The following is a 24,829-nucleotide window of genomic DNA, read 5'->3' as shown; positions in this document are numbered from 1 at the left end:
ATTTCACAAACCGCATAACATTCCTTCAAGGTCAATACCAGCAAATGCAATCTAGGGTTGCAACTGTGTTTACTTATCATTCATATTCGTTAATGAATAACTCTTCTGGTAACATGAATATCAGAGTTTCAGAAAAATGGGTCCCTATAGCTGCCAACATTTAACTACTGAGTCACATGGGTGTTCCAAAGTCTTTAAATGGTGATAAGCTGTTCACTTTTGCCAAACGAATGATGGTGGCCACAAAAACAAATACACTGAATTCAGTGACAGTTTCGCATGTGTTTTGCAGATAACCCATTCTCAGATTCAGGAGATACACATCTAATGCAATCTGGACCAAGAGATAAGCCAATTACATTTTGATATGTAACTCTCTTACAGATGGTCAAATTTATACAGAAAATTACTATGTTCTATAAGACTATAATAAAAATTTTAGATCAGTTATTTACTTCTTAGAAAGGCAACCCTTCCTAAATTTATGGTGATTAAAATAAAAATCCTTAAGTTCACTTTAGTAATAGTAAATCTTAGATTATAACTTCCAAATAACTGGTTTCTGTATACATTTATTAACATGTCCTCTTCCTTTTTTGTGCAGTGAATCACACAAAACATTGGCTGTGGTACAAATACACTCAGAAAAGCATTCTGACTCCAAGCAAATTCTATTTCAGAAAAAGGCAACTTAAAAGTATTCTAATTGAAGTGAGAATTCAACTCCCAATTTAGTCATTTGCCTCCCCAGGCTTTAATTACAAAACAGAGTTGAATTTACATCCTTTTTCCATCCTCAATCTCCCACCTCTACTAGCTACAGCTATAGCTGAAAGGATAAACATTTTATCTAAGGAAGATAAGATACAAGGGTTAGATTTAGATTGTTCCCTCCTAACACATTCTCTCCCCAACAGGGCAGATGACCTTAAAAGTGACTAAATGAGGGGAAATGAGAACTGGTTGAAATAGTAGACTGTATGCCTAGAAGACTGTTAAGAACTCAATAAATTGCACCTGCATTATTTTATGACCATAGTGATTGTGTTTTTTCTTATCTTTTTAAGTAGAGAAGTTGTAGGTTTATAGAAAAATCATACAGAAAGTACAGATTTCCCATATACCCTACTCACACAAGCAGCTTTCCCTATTAATAGTTTGCATTAGTGTGATACCTTTGTTACAATTGATGAAACAATACTATTATATGTATATATATAACTACAGTTCATTGTTTACATTAGGCTCACTCTTTTTTTTTTTTTACATGGGCAGGCACCGGGACTTGAACCCGGGTCCTCTGGCATGGCAGACACACATTCTTGCCTGCTAAGCCACCGTGGCCCACCCTAGGTTCACTCTTTATGTTGTACAGTCATGGTTTTTAAAAATTTTTATTCTGGTAACATACATGCAACTTAAAATTTCCCATTTTAATCACTCTCAAATGTGCAATCAGTAGTGTTAATTACTTTTACAATGTTGTGCTAATATCACATCATCCATTAACAAAATGTTTCCATCATCCCAAATAGAGATTCTGTACCATTTAAGCATGAACTCCCTACTCAATACCCCCACTCTAGCCCCTGGTAAGGTGTATTCTAGTTTTTTACTCTATCAAGTTTCATGTTCAAATTATTTCATATAAGTGAGATCATACAATATTTGTCCTTTTGTGTCTGGCTTATTTCACTCAATATAATGTTCATCCACATTGTACCATGCATCAGAAATTCATTCACTTTTATGACCAAATAATGTTCCATTGTATTATATACCACATTTGGTTTATGCATTCACCTGTTCATTCTTCTTTTGGCAAGTTTGTATAATACTGCTACAAACACCAGTGTACAAATATCTGTTCGAGTCCCTGCTTTCAATTCTTTCGGGTATATACCTACAAGTGGCATTGCCAGGTCATATGGTAATTCTAAATTTAACTTTGTGAGAAGACACCAAACTGCTTTTCACAGCACCTAGACCATCTTACATTCCCACCAACAATGAACAAGTGTTTTTATTTCTCCAAATCCTCTCCAACACTTAATATCTATTTATTTAAATTGTAGCCATTCTAGTGGGTGTGAAATGGTACTTCATTGTGGCTTTGGTTTCCATTTTCCTAATGGCTAATGATGTTGAGGAACTTTTCACGTTGGCCATCTGTATATCTTCTTTGGAGAAATGTTGTGATGGTTTGAAGCTATGATGTACCCCAGAAAAGACCATGTTCTTAAATGTAATTGATTCCTGTGGGTATGGACCCATTGTCAGTAGGATCTTTTGGTGAGTAGGATCTGAATTTCAGATACAACCCACTTCATTCTAGGTGGGTCCTAATCCTTTTACTGGAGTCCTTTATAAGAGATGAAATACACAGAAGCTAAGTGGGACAGAAGCTAAATGACAAAAAGCCCCAGAAAAGCTGAGACAGAAGCAGCCAGAAGCTGAAACAACAAAATCTTAGAGAGAAGGGAGAGAACAGCAGACATCATCATGTGCATGGCCATGTGACAGAAAAGCTGAAATAGCTGGTCTTCAGGAAGAAGGCATCACCTGTTGATTTTGACATTTTCATAGCCTAAGAACAGTAAGATTGTAAATTAATATATCCCCACTGTACACACCAACCCATATCTGGTATATTGCGTTTCATCAGCTTAAGCAAACTAAAACAAATATCTTTCTGTTCTTCTGCCCATTTTCTAATTGGATTGTTTGTCTTTTTTGCTGTGAACTTATAGGATTTCTTTATATGTTCTGGATATTAACTTTTATCACATATTTAGTTTACAAATGCTTTCTTCCATTCTGTAGGATGTATTTTTACTGTCATGAGAAAATCATTTGATGCACAAAATTTGTGATTTTGATTAAGTCCATTTATCTATTTTTTTTTTTCATTGCTCCTGCTTTTTGGTGTAAGGACTGACAAACCATTGCTTAAGAAAAGTTCTGATGATGTTCCCCCTTGTTTTCTTCTAGGCTTATAAAGTTTCTTATATTTAGGTCTTTGATCCATTTTGAGCTGATTTTTTTGTATATGGTGTGAGATGGGGGCCTACCTTCATTCTTTTTGCATGTGGACATCCAGTTCTCCCAGCACTACTTGTTGAAGAGACTATTCTTTCCCAATTGGCATCTTTGTCAAAAATCAGTTTGGCCGCTCCAACCAAAACCATTCCTGCCAATACTAAAGAACACCTAGGGCATTATATAAGATTTTACAAAGGTTCCATGCACAACGGTAACCTTCCACAAACCTATAGCCTCCAGTCTGGGCCCCTGGACCAGATAAGTACTGAAATATAGAGGGGCCAGCCTCTCCAGAATATCAACTAGTTCCATCCTTCTATTGCATATTATCAACAGTATCTTCAAATATGAAAAATTTAGAATGGTCATAGCCCAAATATTCCTAAAGAGTAGGAGAAAGATCGAAGGTGATGGTGGAGGGGTGGGCCATGGTGGCTCAGCAGTCAGAGCTCTCGCCTGCTATGCCAGAGACCCGGGTTTGATTCCCAGTGCTTGCCCATGCAAAAAAAAAAAAAAAAGATGATGGTGGAGTTATACAGAGAAGGTAGAGCTTAACAAATAAGTATTATTGCTGAATCATTATAATGATATTTCTTTTGGTCTCCAGTGTCTTGGAGCAGCTAGAATAAAAAATGAAAAATCATGGAATTGCAACCTATACAAAACTTTAGATCTATTCTATAAATACTTTTAAAATGTTCTTGGAAGTATATTGCTTTTTTGTATATATGTTATATTTCACCATTTTAAAAAACATTAAAAAAAAAGAAAATGAAAGTTGGTGGTACACATACCATATTGCTATTTCATTTTCATTGCTTTAATTGCTTAACATTTAAGCTTTACTTCATGCTACTTTTTGTATCTGTATTTCAAATTTTCATAAGACTACTTCATTTTGTAGACTTGAAAATGACATAAATTGTTTCTCATCTTAAGTATGCTCATAGTTAAATGTTAAAGAATGCTGTGTAAGATTATCTAATATAGCCTTAATTAAATTAAAAAAAATCAGTTAGCCATGAATGTGAGGGTTTGTTTCTGAACTCTCAATTTGATTCCATTGATCTATATGTCTGTCCATGTGCCAGTGCCAGGCTGTTTTGATTACTACAGCTTTATAAAAAGTTTTAAAATTGTCAAGTGTGAGTTCTTCAACTTTGTTCTTTTTCAAGATGGTCTTGGTTATTTGAAGCCTTACCCTTCCATATAAATTTGATGATTATCTTTTCCCATTTCTGCAAAGAAGGTTGTTAGAATTTTCACTGGGATTGTGTTGAATCTGTAAAGCACTTTGAGTAAAACTGACATCTTAACATTTAGTCTTTCAATCCATGAACACAAAATGTCCTTCCATTTATTTAGTTCTTTAATTTCCTTCAACAGTGATTTGTAGTTTTCCTTGTACAAGTCTTTGCATCCCCGGTTAAATTATTTCTAAGTATTTGGTTCTTTTAGCTGCTATTGTCAATGGAAAAATTTTTTCTTGATTTCCTCTTTGGATTGTTCAATACTAGTGTATAGTCACACCACTGATTTTTGCATGTTGATCTTGTACCTGCCACTTTGCTGAATTCATTTATTAGCTCTACTAGCTCTGTTGTGGATTCACTGTGGCTGTTTTATTGTTATCATCATTAGCTTAACATAGTTAAGTTTCGTCCTGATATACTGCCATTTGGCTTATGAGATTTCAATTTTATGAGACATTACATTCAACACCCCACTTCCATTTTCAAGGACTGATTTGGATTTTACATGTCTTGGGAGCAGCTAAAGTGAAATGAGGGTCACCATGTGTTCACCCTCCCAGCTGCGAGGCTGGCACAGGAATAGCCAAGCTCTCCTCTCAAAATAGAGAAGTGATAATTGGCTGTATCATCTGCATTGTTTTCAATGAATTATTTTGCCTTTACCCTTATATTTTTCCCCACTCATTAAATGTTTAATGACATGAACATTGAGTTTCATTTGTCTGCTTTGTGAGTATAACCATAGATGTAACATATATGATAATAGCGACAAGAGCTGAAGGACAGGTAGACAGCCAAATTGTAGTGTGAATAAATCAGACATGATACCCATCCATTTGTGCATTAAACTTGAGCACCTACGAAGTGTCACGCACTGCCTCAGCTATCTATCTTAGCATTATAATTGGACTATTACACCTTTATCTGCATTTTATACTCCTTAATACCAAAGATCCCTAAAAGAGATACAGTTTTATATAAAAACAAAACAATTAAGTTGGGAATTTATTATAGAATAATTTTTAGAAAATAATGTACAATGAAGAGCACTGGTCTTAGAGCAAGAGAATTTGGGCTTTGATCCTATCTCTGCCACCTTTACCAGCTGAGTGATTTGGGTAACTTACTAAACATTTGTAAGCCTTAGGCTTGGGTTTTTTTTTGTTTGTTTTGCATGACTTTGATGTGAAAAAGAAATGGCATAATTTAAGAGAGATTTTTGGCATGTCACATAATATAGAGAGGATATCAATAAATGTTTTAAATGTTCTTCAGCTAAGACTTCTAAAGATTCACTTCACCCTTCGCTCATTTAAGTTCTGCACAATACACGTTTACTCTGTCCCTTCCAGCCTTCTTTCAATGTACTCTTTAGCATTCTCCCACAAGCATGTCACCTACGGAACGTATGGCATCGTGGCCAGTTGATCCAGATTAAGTTTAGCAAATATCCCACTGGAGGACATTTAAATATCAGAAGTCAAAGGAAAGCGTGAGATGGAAAAATGACTTAGACAAGTAAGTTTTTGGTAGTAACTAGGTTAAGAAAGCTAAAGATTTATCACCAGAAATTACATAAGTAGAGTCACAGGAAATAAGACACATATCGTTTATTTTTCTAGAGAGAGAAAAGTTGATTCTTTCTATTACTTTAACATAACATTCTCTAATTTAATTAAAAAACTACTTGCTACAAAAGCGACATACTCTCTCTTTTAAAATATCCATGATCCTGAGGAAAATAAAAAGAAGGAAAAATCAAGGAGTATGGTTCATCAGTGATACTAAATCTTAAAATTCTTCATTTCTCAGATCCCACTGCTAGATTATATTGTATTGTATTATATTATCTTATTCATATCATATTATACTAAATGTTGTAAGTAATTTCACTCACTGCTCCTTCAGAATATTAGGCCATAAAAATGAAGAAAATTAGAAGAGACAATGTTCAAAACCTACATTCAATATTTATTATTCCAGACGTGATTTTATCAAGTGTAATTAAAATGGATGATTTTTTAACTCATCCAATTTATCATTGCTGGGACTTTCCAAGCTTTCCTTTCTGGTTTGTTGGAAATCTCCAGGGGTTTGGTTTAGCTTGGTATTAAATTGGACATAAAATAGGAGGGAAAGCAGGCAGCCAGAAAACAGAAACAATGTGAATAAAAAGGGGAACTCATGCTTAGGAAAGTGGGGGTTCTAAAAGCACTAAACACTATGGTGTTGGGGTTTGTTAAAAAAACAAACAAACAAACAAAAAAACAGCCACCTTATTCACTGTGTGCTTTAACATTTTAGAAAGCATAAGGGCAATGTCACACAACATACTAAAAGAGTGAAGTATTTCAGTACACATATGCTCTTTTTGTGGATAATCTGGATACCTTTTTTCCCTTATAAATTGTAAGGGGGATTTTAGCATGCAAATGAAATAAAAGGGGGAGAAATTAGCTTCTGCTTCACTCACACGGATGGTCTAATGATGAACACAAGATACTTATCATCTCAAGCTCTACAAGTTCAGCCGAATCCAAAGGACATTTTAGGCTGGTTATTTAGTTGAAAAGAGGAAGGTCACATACTTTCATTCTTCCTTGAAATGTCTGCTGACAAATGATATAACAATAGGCACCATGAAACAAGCGAAGTGAATCCAGCAGTGTGGCAACAGGGAAAGAGAACGTGCAGGCATCAACAGTTCCCTTGATGGAACATCACACATTTTCAAACAAGGGTCTTGGATTTGGGATCACATCAGCAACTCATCAGAGTAAGAAAAGGGAAATAAGACAGTGACTAGCAGGAGCAGGAAAAAAGAAAAGATCAGTAAGGACAAGGCCTAAGGAGGGATGACTATAAATGCAAATAGGGGTCAAAGCTAATAAGACCTTCAGCTCACCTTCAAGACAGAAGACCCTCTCTATTGCCACTATCAGTATAATGAGCATCACCGTACTGCCAGCAGGGGTGGGCATGCCACATCAATTCACCAAATTGGAGGTGGGAAGGGGAGAAGGGGTGGTGAAGGACCATCAGTGATGGCATCCTATCCCACACTCATGCCTCTGCCTTTTGCTTTCTTTCTTATCCCCTACTGATCACTACATCTTCTAAAACAATCACTCGGTGCCCACATGTTGCTTACATTACTGACAATCTTCAAGGATAAGCAGGTAGCAGAACTATTCCATGGACTTCGTATTTCTAAAAGGCAAATAAATTCTGCATGTGAAAATGTTGTCACTTCACTGCCAAAAAAGACACAAGCTTTACATTGTGGGTGGTTTGAAGCTGTAAATACTCCAGAAAAACATATTCTTAAATTTAACCCTTCCCTGGGTGTGCAGATATTGTAAGTCAGACCTTTTCATGAGGCTTCTTCAGTTAAGGTGTAACTCATCTCAATCAGGATGGGTCTTAACTCCTACTGCTGGAGTCCTTCGTAAACGTAATGAATTCGGATATGAGAGAGAGAAAGCCACAGAAGTAAGAAGCTGAAAGCAATGAAACCTGGAAGATAGGGGAGAAACCAGCAGATGCCACCAAGTGCTTTGCCATGTGACAGAGGCTCCAAGGGTCACAGGCAGCCGGCTTTGGGAGGAGAGCATCACCTTGATGATGCCTTGATTTGGACATTTTCCTGGCCTCGAAACTGTGAGCTAATAAACTGTCACTGTTTAATGTGACCCATCTCATGATCCTTGCTTTGAGCGGCCTGGAACCTGAAGCATGCTGTTTCACACGCCTGTGGGTGGATGTGCACTATTTGGTCTTCCTGCAGAGCCACGCATCTAGTGTAATTAAGATGTTTCCTATTTTTTAAACTTCAAAATTACTAATATTACATTTTTTCAATACGCATTTTGTAAAAAGTATGAGCAGAGTACTAACTACAACAAAACAGGGAAGCTTTTTTTTTTTTATTGGCACCGACAGGCATGGGGAATCAAACCCGGGTTTCCGCATGACAGGTGAGAACTCTGCCTGCTGAGCCACTGTGGCCCGCCCAGAAAGCTATTTTTTAAAGAAAATCTGAACTCTGTTTTCAGACCTATGACCCTAACTGCCCATCTCAAACCATTCCTAAGGGAAGCAGTAGTGGCAGGAGCTCTTTCTCCTAAAGCAAGAGCCCTTGATTCCAGGACACTGAACAATTGTTTTTAAGTGCCTACTCCACATAAGAACAGTGCAAGGTGCTGGAGATACAAAACACTTCAAAAAGCAATAACAACAATGAGTCAAAGGACTAAAAAAAATGACTTCCTTAGCACTGAAAGAATTAAGAGGATATGAAAGCAGGAAATTGATTTTAGGGCATGAAGTCCTATTAACTGACATGACTAAAACTAAACACTTCATATTCACAAAGTCATAACTCAATTATACCTATTGAATTGACTGAAAGGAGGAGAGGAGATGGAGAATAAAAAAGGAACAAACATCAAAGTAATGATATGAAACAGAGCAGAAAAAAAAAGACAATTCAAACATAACATTCGGATTGTGTAGGCTGCTACTGCATCCAAGCCTTCCTGCCAGAAATGTAAAGGTAATAAACAGATGGAAGGTCAAAATATGGTTTATTCTTCCCCATGCATCATTAAATGCATGCGTTTATTTAAAGACTAGAACTTTTATGTTGGTAAAAACACACAGAACAAAGTTAATGTTTTCCAGAGATGAGATTGTTTTTCAGAGACTGGTTTGTACCTTGAGTGCAGAGGCTCTAAAAACAAAATTATTTTATCTGGCGAATGGAATCTCTCAGTTGCATAATCCAACGAAAGAAATCTATACCTCTAGTCTGGATATTTTGGAATTGTCGGCATAAATCCAGTCTCGATCAAACTACTTCAGTGTTCATTTATTTAACAAACCTATATTAATCGTGCACTATGTAAAACATAATGGTCATCAAATTTATGTTAAGGTCTAAACACCAAGACGTCTGATGATGATGATGTTTATGCTAAGAATAACGATAAAAATAAGCAACTGACATTTGTTGAACATTGCATGATTATATCATTTACTTCTCATAGCAGCATAATGAGTTCTTATCACTAATCCCATTTTGCAGAAGATGAAACTGGGGCTTAGACAAGGTAAACTTGCCAAGATCACATAGTTATTAACTGGATGATCCAAGACAGAAACACTGACAGACTAACTCCAGAGCCCTACCTGTTAACCTCATCATTAAATTCTCATCCAAAAACATAATGTCCAAGAAAGCAGGTGAGCTTGCAAACACAAAAAACAGAGTCTGCTTTTCCCCAATAAGCCCTGTCGTCCGGTTACAGAAACAACTGGATAGACTCTCCACAAAATTCCTCACCAGGGCAACCTGTAGGTGACTGTGGAATTGTTTATTAAAAGAACATAGCTGCCAGAGTCCCAGGTTTGATTCTTGGGGCCTGCCCATGCAAAATAAAAAAAAAAAGGACACAGAGATGACACAGAAAATACTGCTCTGGCCTCAGATGGTCCTAAGTTCAAGTCCAGTTTCACTACTTACTAAGTTACTTACATCCTCTGAACTTCTCTTTTCCTTATCTGTAAAATGGGTTGAAGGAGCAGTGAACAATACCTGGAAAGCCTGGTGGAGTCTCTCGTCCACAATGGGTAAATGTCAGCTGTGTGTGAGCATCCATGACAGGTCCAGGGCACCAGTAGCCCAGGAAGGGTCCAACGTAGAAATCTTTTCAGACTTTATCAACATAGGGGAAGCAACTCTTCTGGGTGGTTTGAGGGGAAAAGGAAGGCATCCAATCTGATTTGGGTAAGCTCATCAGGGCCAGCAACACAGAGAAGGACACCCAGTTGGATACTGGTGGTGCTGGAATCAAATCCTACCCATCGGGGGAGGGGAAGGGGGAGTTCATGCTTAGCTGGCACAGAGTTTCTATCTGGGATGACAGAAAGTTTTGGTAAGGGATAGTAGTGATGGTAGCTAATATTGTGAATATATTGAACACCACTTAATTGTATACGTGAAAGTGGTTAAAATGATTAATTTTAGGTTGAATATATGCTACCAGAAAAAAACAACATAGGACTGTACAACACAAACAGCAAACTCTAATGTAAACTATGGGCTTTAGTTAATAATATCACTATAATATTCTTTCATCAATTGTAACAAAGGTACTGCACTTATGCCAAATGTTAATAATAGGGAAAACTTTGTGTGAGTAGGGGCGGGTGAGGTCTGGGAATTCTGAGCTTTATGCATGGACTTTTCTGTAAACCTATAACTGCTCCAGGGGAAAAAAAGAATTCTACACAGGATCCCAAGTATGAACATCCACCAACGGTTCACTTCTGGATACCATCTTCTACTGTTCCCAGAAAGATTACACATCATCCTGTCGTTGCTTTACGATAATTCATCAGGCGCTCAGTGTCATGCTGAAGAGACTAGGACAGTGTGTAACTAACCCATGAAGGAGAAAGAGACAGACACTCTTCAGAAAAGGAAGATATCAGTGGTTAGATTCAGCAGGTTTTTTTTTTTTCTTTTAGAAACTGTCTTCATATATCTATATTATTTGCATTTTTACTCCTCTTTTACCAAAGTTAGAAGATGCATGGCAAACCTACTTTACAAAATATACACTTCATATTCTGGAATAATTTTAGATTGTAGAGAAAAGTTGTAAACATAGTACAGTGAGTCCCATTATTATCCTTTCCCCAGCTTCTCTCTAATCTTTTTTCTTTAATGTTAAACATTTTTTATTGTGAAATACAACATATATATAAAGAAAAGCAATATTTTTCAAAGTATACTTCAATAAATAGTTACAGAACTCCCTGATCTTAATATTACCAAGGTACATTTGTCAAAACTAAGAAATTAACATCAGGAAACCCTCCTTTTAAATCCAGCTTAGGGCTCTAAAGAACTCTGCAAGTAGACACAGGAAGGAAAGTATTCCTTGGCAAGCCCATGTTTCATAAGAAAAGGTCACTCAGTTACTTAAGGAAAAAGACACTTGTCTTTGGGGCTGATAGCTGCAATGTCCAAAACCCATGCTCCCTTTCTTCCTCCTTCATAATTTTGTTCAGGGCAGCAGTGTGCCCAGTAAAAACATTTTATTTACCAATCACCTTCCAGCAAGGGACAGAGCAGATAACTCACTTCTGGCCCATAAGTGTAGTAGAAATCCCTGCAATGGGCACCCCTTCCCAAATGCAAAGCACTGCTAAGAAATGCCCCTCTCTCCCCCCTTTAATCTTTTGGCATTTCATCTTCTCCCTGCCTAGAGGTTGGACATGAGGCATGGGGCACACCAAAAATGGCAGATCAGAGAGGTTCATGGAGCCTGGTTCCCTGATGCCATCATGTGCCTCACTGTCATCAGGGCAGTGTTGGCCTCTGGGCATCTCACAGCATGAGGCAGATGAACTTCTCTGTTGAAGCATCATTGCCATAGTCTATGCTTTGTAGCAAAACATGATCCTGGTTATTATCCCAATCAGACCTGGAGATGTTACATCAATGGCTTAAAAGAAACACTTTCTATTTGTCCTACACCTCATGGCAAACCACGCTTGACTCAGAGGCCAAGAAGCTGACTTGAAAGAAAGTCCGGGAAGCAGAAGCCATGTATCCAATGCAATTTGGCTCTGATTTCTCCTGCAAGCAAATGGGTTATTTACAGTCCCTGGGCCTCAAGTTTTCCATCTATGGAAGAGAAATTACCATAACTTCTTTTATTCTAAGGGAATATGGAAAGCAGGTGAAATTAAATGTGTGAAGACCCATAGCTCTTTGGAAGATAGGCAGGGCTGAGCTAAAGCTAATATGCCATTTAGTTATATTGTTCTGCTGCCAGTAAAAATCCAAAGGACCTCACAATGAACAATAGAGCAATATCTGAATTTTGGATCATATCCTAGATAAATGCTTTCTGGACAAAAAGAGTCAAGATGAGGTCCAGTCTAAACGATGGTAGCCAACTATCTCTGACTGGTAGAAATATTTAAAAAAATAAATAAATAAAGGTAAGAACAGAGAAGAAAGAAAATGACTGTGAAATCACTGTTCTGGGGAACAGAATTGTTGTTGCTATTCTAGAAACCTGTGTGGCTGGCAGCCAGCTTTATTTAGGTATCTGAAACTCGCACTGCAAAATTCACAGATCAAGGTGTTTCCTCAATATGAACTTTCAGGAATCTCAGCTTCAGGGAAACAAAGATCACTGAGATAAGAGCCTGAAAAATGAAATATACACTCAGCAGGATACCACCCTCCTTGTTCTGGTTTCAAAAAGGTGCAGAACTGCTCTCTGAGATGGCAAATCCGAATTCAGATGAAATGTAAGCAAGATATATATACACTGGGTTTTAAAGATATAGTATGAAAAAAATGATGCAAAATATCCTATTGATTTTTTATAATGATTGCATTTGGAAACACTATTTTGGAGCCACTGAGTTAAAAAATACACTATTAAGATTAATTTATTTTCTTAAAAAATATTTTTATTGAGATATCATCACATACATACAGCCCATCCAGAGTACACAATCAGAGGCTCACAATAACATCACATGGTTGTGCATTCATCACCATGATCATTTTTAGAACATTTGCATCACTCCAGAAAAAGAAAAAGGAAAGAAAAAACCAAACCCATATATAACATATCCCTCACTCTCATGGACCTAGTATTACAATCTACCCAATTTTTTTTTACCCCTTTTCTCCTCCTCCTATTATTCATTTATTTTTGCCCTTATGTTTTTACTCACCTATCCATACCCTGGGTAAAAGAAGCATCAGACACAAGGTTTTCACAATCACACAGTCACATTATAAAAGCTATATAGTTATACAATTGTCTTCAAGAATCAAGACTACTGGAATACAGTTCAACAGTTTCAGGTACCTCCCTCTAGCCACTCCAATACACCATAAACTAAAAAGGGATATCAATATGATGTGTAAGAATAACCTCAGGATAATCTCTTGACTTTGTTTGCAATCTCTCAACCACTGACACTTTACTTTTTCTCATTTCTCTCTTGCACCTTTTGGTTAAGAAAACTTTCTCAGTCCCATGATACCACATCCCAGCTAATCTCCAGGAATCAAATTAAGATTAATTTCATCTGTTTCTTTCTACTCTTTCCCCTCACTGTGGCTACAAGAAAATTTTAAATTACATCTGGGGATTGCATTTGCGGCTTGCATCAATATTTCTCTTGGACGGCACTGGTCTAGAGGCTGATGTCCCATAGGAATGATCAGTCAACCAACAAAAGGGTCACCCTTTTAATCAGGTGTAGCACCTTGAGAGCCATTTCTCATGGAATGTAACCCCTGTTCTGAGTTTCTGACAACCAAATGATCAAGAGCTGGGTTTATTTCATTTATTTCAAATATTGCTTCTCACACCATCTAGCAATCAGCCTTATAAATACAAATTTTCCCACGTTTCCCCTTCTGTACCCCACTTCCCTCATTTTGATAGCAATCTCTCCTTGAGGTTATGCTCTCAGCAAAAGCCAGAGGAGCTCAAAAAGAAAAGAGTGAGGCGGTTTGAGTAAAACCTCAATCTGACTGTAGCAAGGGTAAAGGTGGGCAGGGGCTGAAATGAAAAGTCAAGCATATGGACCTTGAGACGCAGACCTTCCTTGGATGAAAGGAAACAGGTGAAGAGGTTGGCCCTTTTTTTGGGTAAAATGTCATGGCTTGGAAAAGGGGAGTTTTTTAGAAAAAAAAAAAAACAGAGAAAATGTTGGAGGCTTTAAAATTTTATGTCCATTTAAAAATAGCATAGATAAATGATTTTTTAAAAACATTACCTTGCAAATTAAATCAAAATTGGTTATGAATATTAATAAATGCATTTTTCCAATTGTAATCAGGATGTGTATAGGGGTGTATGGTGTTGTATTCCTTCCTCAAGTTTAACAATACTGTTTCATAGTCACACATGGACTTCACACATGTCCAGTTTTATAGACCCGTCTCTCCATGGTAATAATACACTTTGGCTTGTTATTGCCCTCTGGCCAGAGTGAGGCAAAGGGGAGGAGGATAAAAAGGAGGTGTTCTAAAGAACTGTAGGCCAAAACAGAAAAGGCAACCCAGAGGATCTGTCGTATTAGGAGAAAATGAGTAATACTGAGGGGCTAAGAATTAAGAGCCAGGGGAGGCTAGAGGAAGACTTTCTACAGGTAGAGCCATGAGAGACATCAGTGTGGGAGGGAGAAACGGCCGTGAGATAATCACCTAACTGTACACCGAACGGGGCAGCCTGGGTCCTGGACAGGTATCCCTGCCCAAGGGGCTGGAGTCAGTCAAGTTCACGTTCGTCTGTACATCAGCAACCAGGGCTACACCCCACAGTGCTTCTAGACCAGAAGCACAGGGAGGGGCATATGAGGATGGGCAGCCCCCCCCCCCCCCAGGAAATCTCGATACGATCTAATAAACCAGAGTTCCCAGCCTACATGTCCCATTCTAAATGACCACTTGAGCCCACTTAAAGTAAGTTTCCACATAAAGCCAAGCTGGATCCTTACTATGGAAATGCATACTTTCAAAACATTTCAACTGCACAAAGATTGTGTTTTAAGACTTCCACAAGTTGTAAAAACCAGTCACGAGTCTGGGCAATATACTGCAGGGGACAGTTGGAGACAAACCATCAGGGGAGGCAGGAGTGTATGGGAGCACAAGCCTCAGAGCCAAACATGGTTTGTGTCTAGGCAGTTTTTCTGTACAGCTGACCAAAAACATGCAAATGTCAAATAGGGAAAGGAAACTGGAAAAGACCCAGTTCACGAAAGAAGCAGCCTCTTTTCTTTACACCTATGTCCCACAACACTCTTCTTCTGGAAAATCGCCCAAGACATCTTTCATTTTCTATACATCCTGAAAAATTGCTGTTTGGTGCAGCTACATATCTGTTTTCCTTTCACTAAAATCAACACTACATCATGTGTCAATATCTTAGCACCTGACTTTATGACACAGCCTGGTCTCTGATGTTTACATGGCAGCAGCACCCTGGCTGAGTCCACTCTTCCTCCTGTTTGAATTCAGCTATAATAAAAGTAAAACAGGTCAAACGCATATCAGAGGGCACAATGGGAAAATTCCCAGAAATTCTAAATTGAGAAAATAAGATAATTGCATTAGATAAAGCTGCTGCTCAGATTAGGCTTGAAATAGTAAATATTGAATGTAGATTGAGAAAACATCCTCCCTGGTTTTTATTTTTCCTTTTCAAAGTTTAACATTTAGGAGCTAAGAATGATTAAGGCCATTTTAAATGCCTCAATGTCCTCAACTCAAAAACATAAGGCTAATACTCAGCACATGGAGTTCTTGGGAGGATTAAAGGAGCTGACGGTAGAAAAGAACATCTCTCTGCTGTGCTCGCCTGCCCAGCACTCACTGCACAGGGGTAACAGAACGTCCATTTCCCTTCCGGGGAGCGGCCCCTCCCCCAAGTGCACAGCTCGGTGAGACTGGCACAAGTGTCTGCCTGGCCAGCCTCAAGAGGTGCACACAGGAATCCAACTTGGCCAAGCAGAATCTTCATCCAGGGAATTAGCATGGGGTGGGGGGAGCAACTGCAAAAAAAGAGAAGCAGCTAGGGCTGATTCATCCTGTGTAGGTGGCTGGAAGGGACTGTCCCTTAGTCACTAGTTCCTGGTACCTGGATACTTCATTTCCTTTTCGTTCAGCAGCCTAGGTTTTCAATGCTTCCTTTGCCTGCTAGCTATGCCAGATATTTAAAGCACGTGATGATTTGGGCTCCTTCAATTTAAAGAAATCTAGCTGGTATAAACCCCAGCATTGTGCCGGCAAATGCCAAGTCTTCAATAAGTGCTAGCTACTGTTTTTTGTTCATTTGACATATTTTTACTGAGTAGCTAATATATAAGTGCCAATTCACTGGGGATAAAGAGATGAAAAAATCAAATTCCTTGTCCTCAAGGCATTTGCATTCTAGGTAAGGGTAAAGAAAAGCTAAGCTACAGAGTCCCATCTGTAATGGAATTATCTCCATTTTCCTGGTGGTGGCAGTGGCAAGAAGTCACCAAATCAAAAAAGTAAAAGAGCTTGAGTAGGAAAGCTTTGATGGTGAGAAAGGGAGAGAAGGCAAGCAAGGGTAGGTTGCTATATGATCTTGGTCAAGTCGTAATCTTGCCTTTAGCCCCAATCCTCAGAACCTTTGGTCTTTCCTAGACAATTCCAGCTTGGACTAAACACTGTGAGTGTCTGGGTCTGACATCTAGATTCCTTTGCAGCAGATTTCAAGTTCCTTTCTTCATGACCTTCAGAGCAAATCCTTCAGCTAGTGTCTTCCACTGCAGGATGAGATAGTCACAGCTACCCTCAAGCAGCTGGGAAGGTTACAAAGAGAATGTATGTAAAACTGATTTGTGTGCAGCCGAGTGTTTTATAAATATAACTGCAAAGTGTTATATAAATACATATTTAAAACAAAAGAAAAAGAAGGAGTGCTTTATGAAGTATTGAAACTGCTGAAGTGCTCTGACTAAATCTTTAAAAGAGGAAATTATACACCCAACTAGAGCAGCAGTGGTCTGATTATCCAGGGTCAGCTGCTGCAGCTGTGACCTGCTGCAGCTGTGATAATCACATAGACCCATGTGATTATCAGGTTTTCATCTCCCCCATTTAAGATAGCTGGATATTGGGAGAGCAATTTTATGTGAGTAAAGCATAACTGGTTCATCCCACTTGCAAAGGTTACACAAAAATCTCAAGGTGTCCAGTCATTGTTTGGGGAAATGGGAATCTTGTAGGGTTTATGAGCTAGCAATTTATATAGCGGCTGTATCTGCCAAGCTGTGTGAGCTGATGCAAAAAGAGTTGAGAATTTTTTTCCTGGTCTACTGGGGTTTACAATCAGCAACCAATCTCCGTTAGTGGCTATGAACGCAGGTTCTGAAGCCAGACTGCCTTGGTTTGGATTCTGAATCTACCATTTACTAGCTGTGGTCTTCAGAAACTACTTAACCTTGTCTGAAAAATGGGATTAATTATGATAGCTAACTCATAGAGTTGTTGAGAGGAATGAGTAAAAAGTAAAGTGCTGGGAAGGCAACAGAGTCAGAATTCTCACTTGCCATGTCAAAAAAAAAAAAGCAGAGTGCTTATAACAGTGGCTGGTATAGAGTAGAAGCATATAAATTCTATCAGTGATTTAGAGTTGGTCATATCAAGTGCAAACAGATAGCCTTTGAAGGCCATAAGAGGTTGAGGCTGTGCTAAAATCTTCTTCCAACATGATACCACTTAATTCCAACAACAACTCAGTCATCATGACAGCTCTGAAACACAAGGGCCTGCTTGTGGGGCTGGTCCGTGGCTGGCATCTGGGAACTCGGCTTTTGGAATGTTCCTTACTTTACTAACTGATAAGTTGGTCTTGCTGCTGCACCAGCATGCCTCAGTTGTACAAATAATGGGATTTAGGGAGGACATCTGCTGTCCTGCGGCAAGTCTGGAATGTTCGTAGTACTTACTGCCTGATTGCATAGATAGAGAGTGTTCGTATATGACCAGCTCAAAAAAAAAAAACCTTGTACTTTTGAGTCTCAAGAAGGTTTTCCTGGGCAGAAACCCTGCACATGCATCACTGTATTCCAATGCAGAAGAAAGGAAGGAATTCTAGGTAGCCCTTCTTAGAAGGGAGAACATAGGAAGCCTGTTCCTGGATTTTTCCAGTCTCCCCCTCATGGATCTTTCCCCCTTGCTGATCCTGCTGTTTATCCTTTCACTGTGATAAATCTTAGCCATGAGTATAACTATATGTTGAATCCTTCTAGAAAATCACCAAACATCTGGGTGGTCATGGGTTCTCCAAAAACCAACCAGCCAAACCAAAAACAGTTATAGAATATGATTCTCACTTCATAAGTTTAAACTCTGAGGAATGGAAAGGTTAAAAGACTTAACTATGATTGCTCAGCTTAGTGGGTAGGATCAGAACCCAGTCTGTTTCTCTCCAAAGACTGTGCTCATTCCGCCATGCCAGGCAACTACAATCCAGGTACACACACCGTGCTCGGCAGCTACAACCCAGTTATATACATCTGGGTCAAAGCAGATGTCTTTCCATGTCCAGTATCTACCAGCTAGCTATGCCACCTTGGGAAAATATCTTAAAGACCTTGAACTTCCAATTTCTTTACTGTAAAACTGTACAATAATAATAATAGAATAGTTCTAGAATTGCTGTGAGGATTAAATGAGACACAATATATAATCATACATGTGAAGTATTTGTACACATTAAATACATAATATTTTACAACTTAAAAGTATTTAGCCCAGTGCCCAGTACACAGTAAGCCTCAATAAATTAGAGTTATACAAATATGCTGACAACATACACACTGACTTTTGTATAAGTACACACACATATATAATAAATATGCAAGCAAGTTAGATACTCATCTAACAAGTTCTGCCTTGATTATAGAGCATCATTCACCATTCAGAAGTAAAGCTAATTAGAATTTCATAAGTGGGCCTGATTTTTACGCCTAATGGTTTTAATCTAGGGAAACACTTTACCCAGAAACACTCAGCTAAAAGCCTAAAGGCTGACTTTCTTTAACGTTTAACCTATAAAACATTAGCAAAACAATTCAGCAATGTGCTAAAGATTCTAACTGGTATTTTTTATTAACTCCAACCTACACAGATATTGTGGTCTATTTTCATAACTCAAAATTAGGACCTGTGATTTAGCAATGAATTTCTGGGTTGGGAAATCTGCACCTCCCTTGAAATCCCCAGCTTCTGCATGTAGAATAATCAATCCTCCTAAAGCAATGGAAAACATACTTCTGTGGTGATTTCAATTGCACTTTTATGGCATTTACATTTATAGCATTACAAAATTATACTGTAATTGGAGTGTAATTACCCCTTGGAAATAATCTAGAAAGAATTTACGGCAACCTCTGTCTTTTCTCTGAAGACCAGGATGCACAGCATAAGTCAGTCCATTGTGGCATAAAAGACTGGTTTCTCTACAACTTGGCATCACCTGATTTTCTATGTTTGGAGCAAAGATGAAAGAAACAACTCTAACCAAAACACATATCTGTTTTAGTTTGCTAAGTTGCTTAAAATGGATATGAAGACATTGGTTGTTCTTCTTTTTATTTATTTTCTTTCTTTTTTGGGGGGATGCATGGGCCAGGTATCGAACCTGGGTCTCCCACGAAGCAGATGAGCATTCTACCACTGAACCACCCATGTACCCCCTGGGTTAGTTTTTAACAATGAGAATCTGTTAGCTTACAAGCTTACAGTTTTGAGACCATGTAAAGGTCCAAATCAAACCTGCTCCTGGCGACCCTGGACTCATCCATCAAATGCACATGGCACATGGTGGCATCTGCTGGTCCCTCCCTTTTCTTCCTTGCTTTCAACTTCTTGCTTCCCTGGATTCCTATTTTTTGAATTTCAGTCTCTTATGAAGGACTGCAGTAAGAGGGTAAAGATCCACTCTGAATAAGTGGGTCATACCTTAAGCAGCCTCACCAAAAGAGCCTTACTTAGAATGGGTCCACATCCATAGGAATGAATTAACTTCAAGAACATGTTTCTCTGGGATACATACACCTTCACACCACCCCACCATCTTTCACTGTAGAAAACCTCAGTCACTCCAATCAGTACAACAGTGGTCCCAACTGATATCTTTTATTTTAAAAATGTTATTGTGGTAACATATGTATAGCATGAAATCAGCCATTTTAACCACTTTTAAGTGTACAATTCAGAGGCATTAATTATATTTACAATGTTGCACAACCATCACCATCATTCATTACCAAAACTTTTTTCATCACCCAAATATAAACTCTGCACCCATTAAGCAATATCTTCCCATGCCTCCTCTGTCAGCCCTAATCTACTTTTGGTCTCTACGAATTTGCCTGTTCTAAATATTTCATATAATTGGAATCATACAATGTGTCTTTTTCTGTCTGGCTTATTTCACTTAGCCTAATGTTTTCAAGTTTCATCCATGTTGTAGCATGTATCAGAACATCATTCCTATTTGTGGCTGAGCAATATTCCATGTGTGCCTGGCTGACATCCAGACAATCTCATGGTAAACACTCAGTCAGAACCACCCAGCTACATCTTTCCCAAATTCTTGACCCATGGAAGCTGCATGGGATAATAAACATTAATTGTTATTTCACACCACCAAGTTCTGGCATAATTTTTCATGCAGCTATAGATAACTAATACAGCTCTTTTAACCAGTAGTTTATATTGCTTCATTATGGCTCAGACCTACAAAGAAAGTCCAAACTTTACGAAGGCCTTCATGACTAATTCTTCGCTGTAGTAGCTTGAACCATGGTTCAGCAAATTTCCATTCTCCCCTCCATAACAACCTTTTTGGAGGCATATGACCCAAGTTCAATGATATTGGGTTTGACTATATGAGTTGCTTTGACCAACTGGATGTGGATGTTGTGACTGGACATTTATACCAAGCAGAAGTTTTTAAGACATTATAAGAATATACTTGCCCTTTTAGCTCTGCCCTCATCAGTGAAATCAACATATCTTGAACCCTTTAGTCTGGGTTCAAGAATGAGAAGGCATGGAACACAGACTTGAACTTGACTCTCTGATGGAAGCCAAGCAAAGCTGAGCCCAAACAGAGCTGCAGTTGACTTGCAGATCTACAAGTAGGAAATAAGTCTTTTGTTGTAAGCCACAATATTTTAGGATTGTAACAACAGCAATACTTGACCAATTCACTCACCATGCTGTATGATGCCATGTTCCATAAGCCGGTGGCAAAGCTGCTCTGCCTCTTTCCTTGTGGTGGCCTCACCTTCCTGAACCAACCAATCCAAGAATTCAGATGCCATGAAAGTTCGCTCATACTTGATCCCTTCCTCCTCCCTGGGCTGCAGGAGTGTGTTTTCAGGACTCATCAGCCTGGTAGGAAGAAAAGGGGGGAAATAAAAATAAAACAAAACTGTACAAAAGGAAAATAGCTCTTTTCAAATCCTACATCACAGGCTTCTGTTGCCAGACACCGAAGTTGCCAGACAGATGGATTTGGCCTATCATGCGCTGCCACAGATGTCATTTCAAGAAGAGGATCTGCTTCAGAAGTGAACAAGATGCATTTTCTCCTGGTAATTACAAAAATTGGAAATAAAATCCAAAACTCTGTCATTAGCAGACTGCATTCATTTTAGCCATTTGAAAAGGAATTATAGTGTACCCTACTCCACCAACCCCCACCCTACCTTTCCAATAAGGCTCGTATTTCTTTCCTAAAGGCATTACTCCATTTCTCAAATTTCTGTGCTTTAATAAAATGATGTGGAAGTCATGCCTCTACAATCCCCTTCTTCCCATATATCTTGCTTCTCACACCTATCTTCTTAAGTATTCCTCAATTCCTCTGGCTTCTTTCCTAGCCACACTTCCAAAATAGCTCCCCTTAGGGGCCATGGACATTCTCCCTTGAATCCACATATGATGGGCATTTTCTGATTCCACATTTTGGTTGACATCATGGTACTACACACTCCCAACCACTCCCCTCGGCACCCTGTATTGGGTGGCCCTCTGTTCCTTTGGTCCTAACTCTTTTTCAGCTGTCTTTATGTTGGCTCCCCCTCATGCTCTTGGATGTACTTGCTGGAATTCCTTGAGATTCAGTCCCTAATTCCCCTCTTTCCTCATTACATATCTCAGGCGAGCTCTTTCATATCCATGGCTTTAATCCATATCCTGGGGATTCCTGAATTTACATCCTCAGAACAGGCCTCTTCCCCCACTTCCAGAACTTTATATCAATATGAACATCTTAAAGAGAGTTCAGACTCAAAAAACCTACACCTGAACTCATGTTCTTCCCCTAAACCTATCCTGCTCTGGTGAGTGCTTCCACCATCCAGTCAAAAGAGAAGACATCATTATTCTTGACACTTCCACCTTATTTCCCTTCCCAGCCCATCAGGATGGAGGCAACCACCTCTGCCTTAGTGTAAATACCAACAGCTTTAACCTAGATAACTGTGATGGTTTTTTAAAATAGACTAAACTAGGTATCCACTCTTGTCCTCAATGCAACCCCAAGGATTTAAATCCAGATACAGTAATTCGAATGGCCTTTTAAAAATTTAAGCCTGATAATGTCCCATTCTTGTTGAAAACAAACTTCAATGATTTCTCATACCTTTTAAGACAAATACCAAAATCCTTAACATGGCTTATAATGCATGTATGTATGGTTTGGCCTCCTGCCCACTTTTGACCACTGTCATCTCTTACCTCTGTACGTTCCTTCTTTCATTTCCTCAAACATACCATGTCCCTTCTACCAGAGAGCCTTGAATATATCAGTCCTTGGCTAGAAGGGTATTTCCATCTTCTCCTCACCACCTCTCCACTCCTCATGCCCTTGTCAGGTCTCTATGTGGCCATCTCATTGCTCCCTGTACATTTCCTTCAAGGCATGCACAATAGTTTGTGTGATTATCAGATTAAAGACTATCTCCCCTCCTCAACTATAAACTCCAAGAGAGTACAGTCCATGTTTGTCCATAACAGTTTCGTTAAGTACAGAACTGAACTTCCTAAAATGCCAGAGCCATTGTGCCATCTCCTCTTTAAAACTATCTCTGTCAAGTTCCTGTCTTCCATAAGACAGGACTTTCCTCTTTTAAAAACCATCATTTCCTCTCCAACTAACCATAATCTGAAACATAAATTGAGCCATTTAATGCTAGAGCAGGAAGAAATCTTGGAGATGATTGTACTCCAACCCACTCATCATCCACAAGAGAAAAAATAGTTCTCATTCAAATAAGAAAAACTGAACGAAAGCATTCAATGTGGTGGGGAAGGAACAAACCCAAGGTCATGCAAAAAACACTAAATACATGCTTAAAAAGCATTCCATTGTGGGGGGAGAGGGGATAAGTGATATTTACAGAGACACCTGCATTTCTGAATGTCTGTTCATATGATGTTCATTTTTAAGGTTTTCAGACTTACAGCCCAAACCTGCTGGCAAAGAGCACTGGCCTAGAAATTAAAAGACCTAACTTTATTCTCAGTGGGTCACTTAGTAGGTGTGAGAGTAAGGCAAGCTACTTTTCTTTTTCATCTTTTTTTTTTCTCCTTTTCTCAAGAGTGCAAGGGTTTCCTCACCCAGCTTTTGTGAAAATCAAATGTGTGAGTGAATTAGATGTATGAGTTTCTACTACTTAACCAATCACTGGCCCCACATCAGGGCATGAAGAATTCTTCCTAATAGCTAGGAACCGATGAAAATGAAGAGACCTCTGCATACTCTCCATTCTTCCCAGCAAAATCTGCACAGTTCTACTACCTCAAAGCCAATTGAAAGGGCACCTGGGACGCAAGCACAGCTCTGCCACAAGCTAATTACATAATTTCTCACTGCTTCAGTGTCCCTCAAACGCACACTAAATGAGGAAGATAATTCCTATTCTACCTCCTTCCCTGGTTTGTTGTTACTATCAAAATCTTTGAAAAAAATCTGAAAGTTCCAAGTATATAAATGTCTGCTTTTACTATTAAAAGCACTGATAAGAGCTATTCAGCACATAACAAAAATCATTAAAAAACTTTTTGGCAAGTAACAGAACTCTTAGAAACCTTCTCATTTAGACCTTTCCCAAGTCAGTCCTCTTCTGAGTTTTAATCCATCCTTAGATTTTGGCTGTTTTCCCAAGGTTAGTAACAGCTGAGTTGGTATGAGCAATAACAATTCCATTTAATATAATAATGGCCAGCCTCTTCTTAGAGGGTAGATAGGACAGCCACCACATATATGTCAACACAAGGACAGAATCATAAAGACATTCTACAGGAGATTACATTCAACAATGGCCACACAGTTCCCACGCTTCTTTGCAATGTGACTTCACTGTTTCTCCCATCAAGAAGCTGATTTTAGGGGGGTGATAGGGTGGCTCAGTGATTGAGTGCTCACCTGTCATGCAAGAGACCCAGGCTCCTTTACCACCGCACCCCCAAAAGAAAAGAGGTTGTTTATTTCTTCTTCCCCCAAGCCTGAGCTGGCCCTGCAACTTGCCTTGGCCATCAGAATGTAATGTGACAAAATACAACTTCCAAGACTGAGCTTTAAAAGGCCTTGCAACCTCTGTCTTACTCTCTTGGAATGCTACCAAGACCTATATAAAGAAGCAAGCCTAGAGAACTGACAGAGAGGAAGCTACAAAGGGACCCAGGCAATAGCCAGCACCAACTGTCAGACCTTCCAAGCCCAGTTGACTGTCCAGCAACCATGTGAGTGAGCCCAGGTGAAGTCAGCAGAAGAGTCGCCGATCCAACCCTCAGAATCGGGAAAAACAACATACTGTTGTTGTTCAAAGCTGTTAAGTACTGGAGTAATTTGTTTTGCAGAAATAGATAACTGGAACACATTCTTATCAGTGAACAGTGGTGAAAATATGTGAAAATTCCCCTTCCCTAACCCCCA

The 24,829-nt window shown here is 38.8% G+C and overlaps 1 protein-coding gene across 1 annotated transcript in view; it reads right to left on the bottom strand.

The window, feature by feature from the left end:
• The window catches only part of DEPTOR (DEP domain containing MTOR interacting protein), a 168,101-nt gene that overhangs the window by 61,882 nt on the left and 81,390 nt on the right, over nt 1-24,829 (bottom strand). Inside the window, exon 4 of the mRNA XM_077167555.1 lies at nt 21,101-21,279. Within this exon, the coding sequence (XP_077023670.1) occupies nt 21,101-21,279 (179 nt within the window). The remainder of the gene's footprint in view (nt 1-21,100; nt 21,280-24,829) is intronic.

This window comes from Tamandua tetradactyla, chromosome 6 (genome assembly GCF_023851605.1).
Source record: "Tamandua tetradactyla isolate mTamTet1 chromosome 6, mTamTet1.pri, whole genome shotgun sequence".
In the NCBI taxonomy this organism is placed as follows: Eukaryota; Metazoa; Chordata; class Mammalia; order Pilosa; family Myrmecophagidae; genus Tamandua; species Tamandua tetradactyla.
The sequence above is the reverse complement of the archived record's forward strand: the minus strand, read 5'-3'. Positions and strand labels throughout refer to the sequence as shown.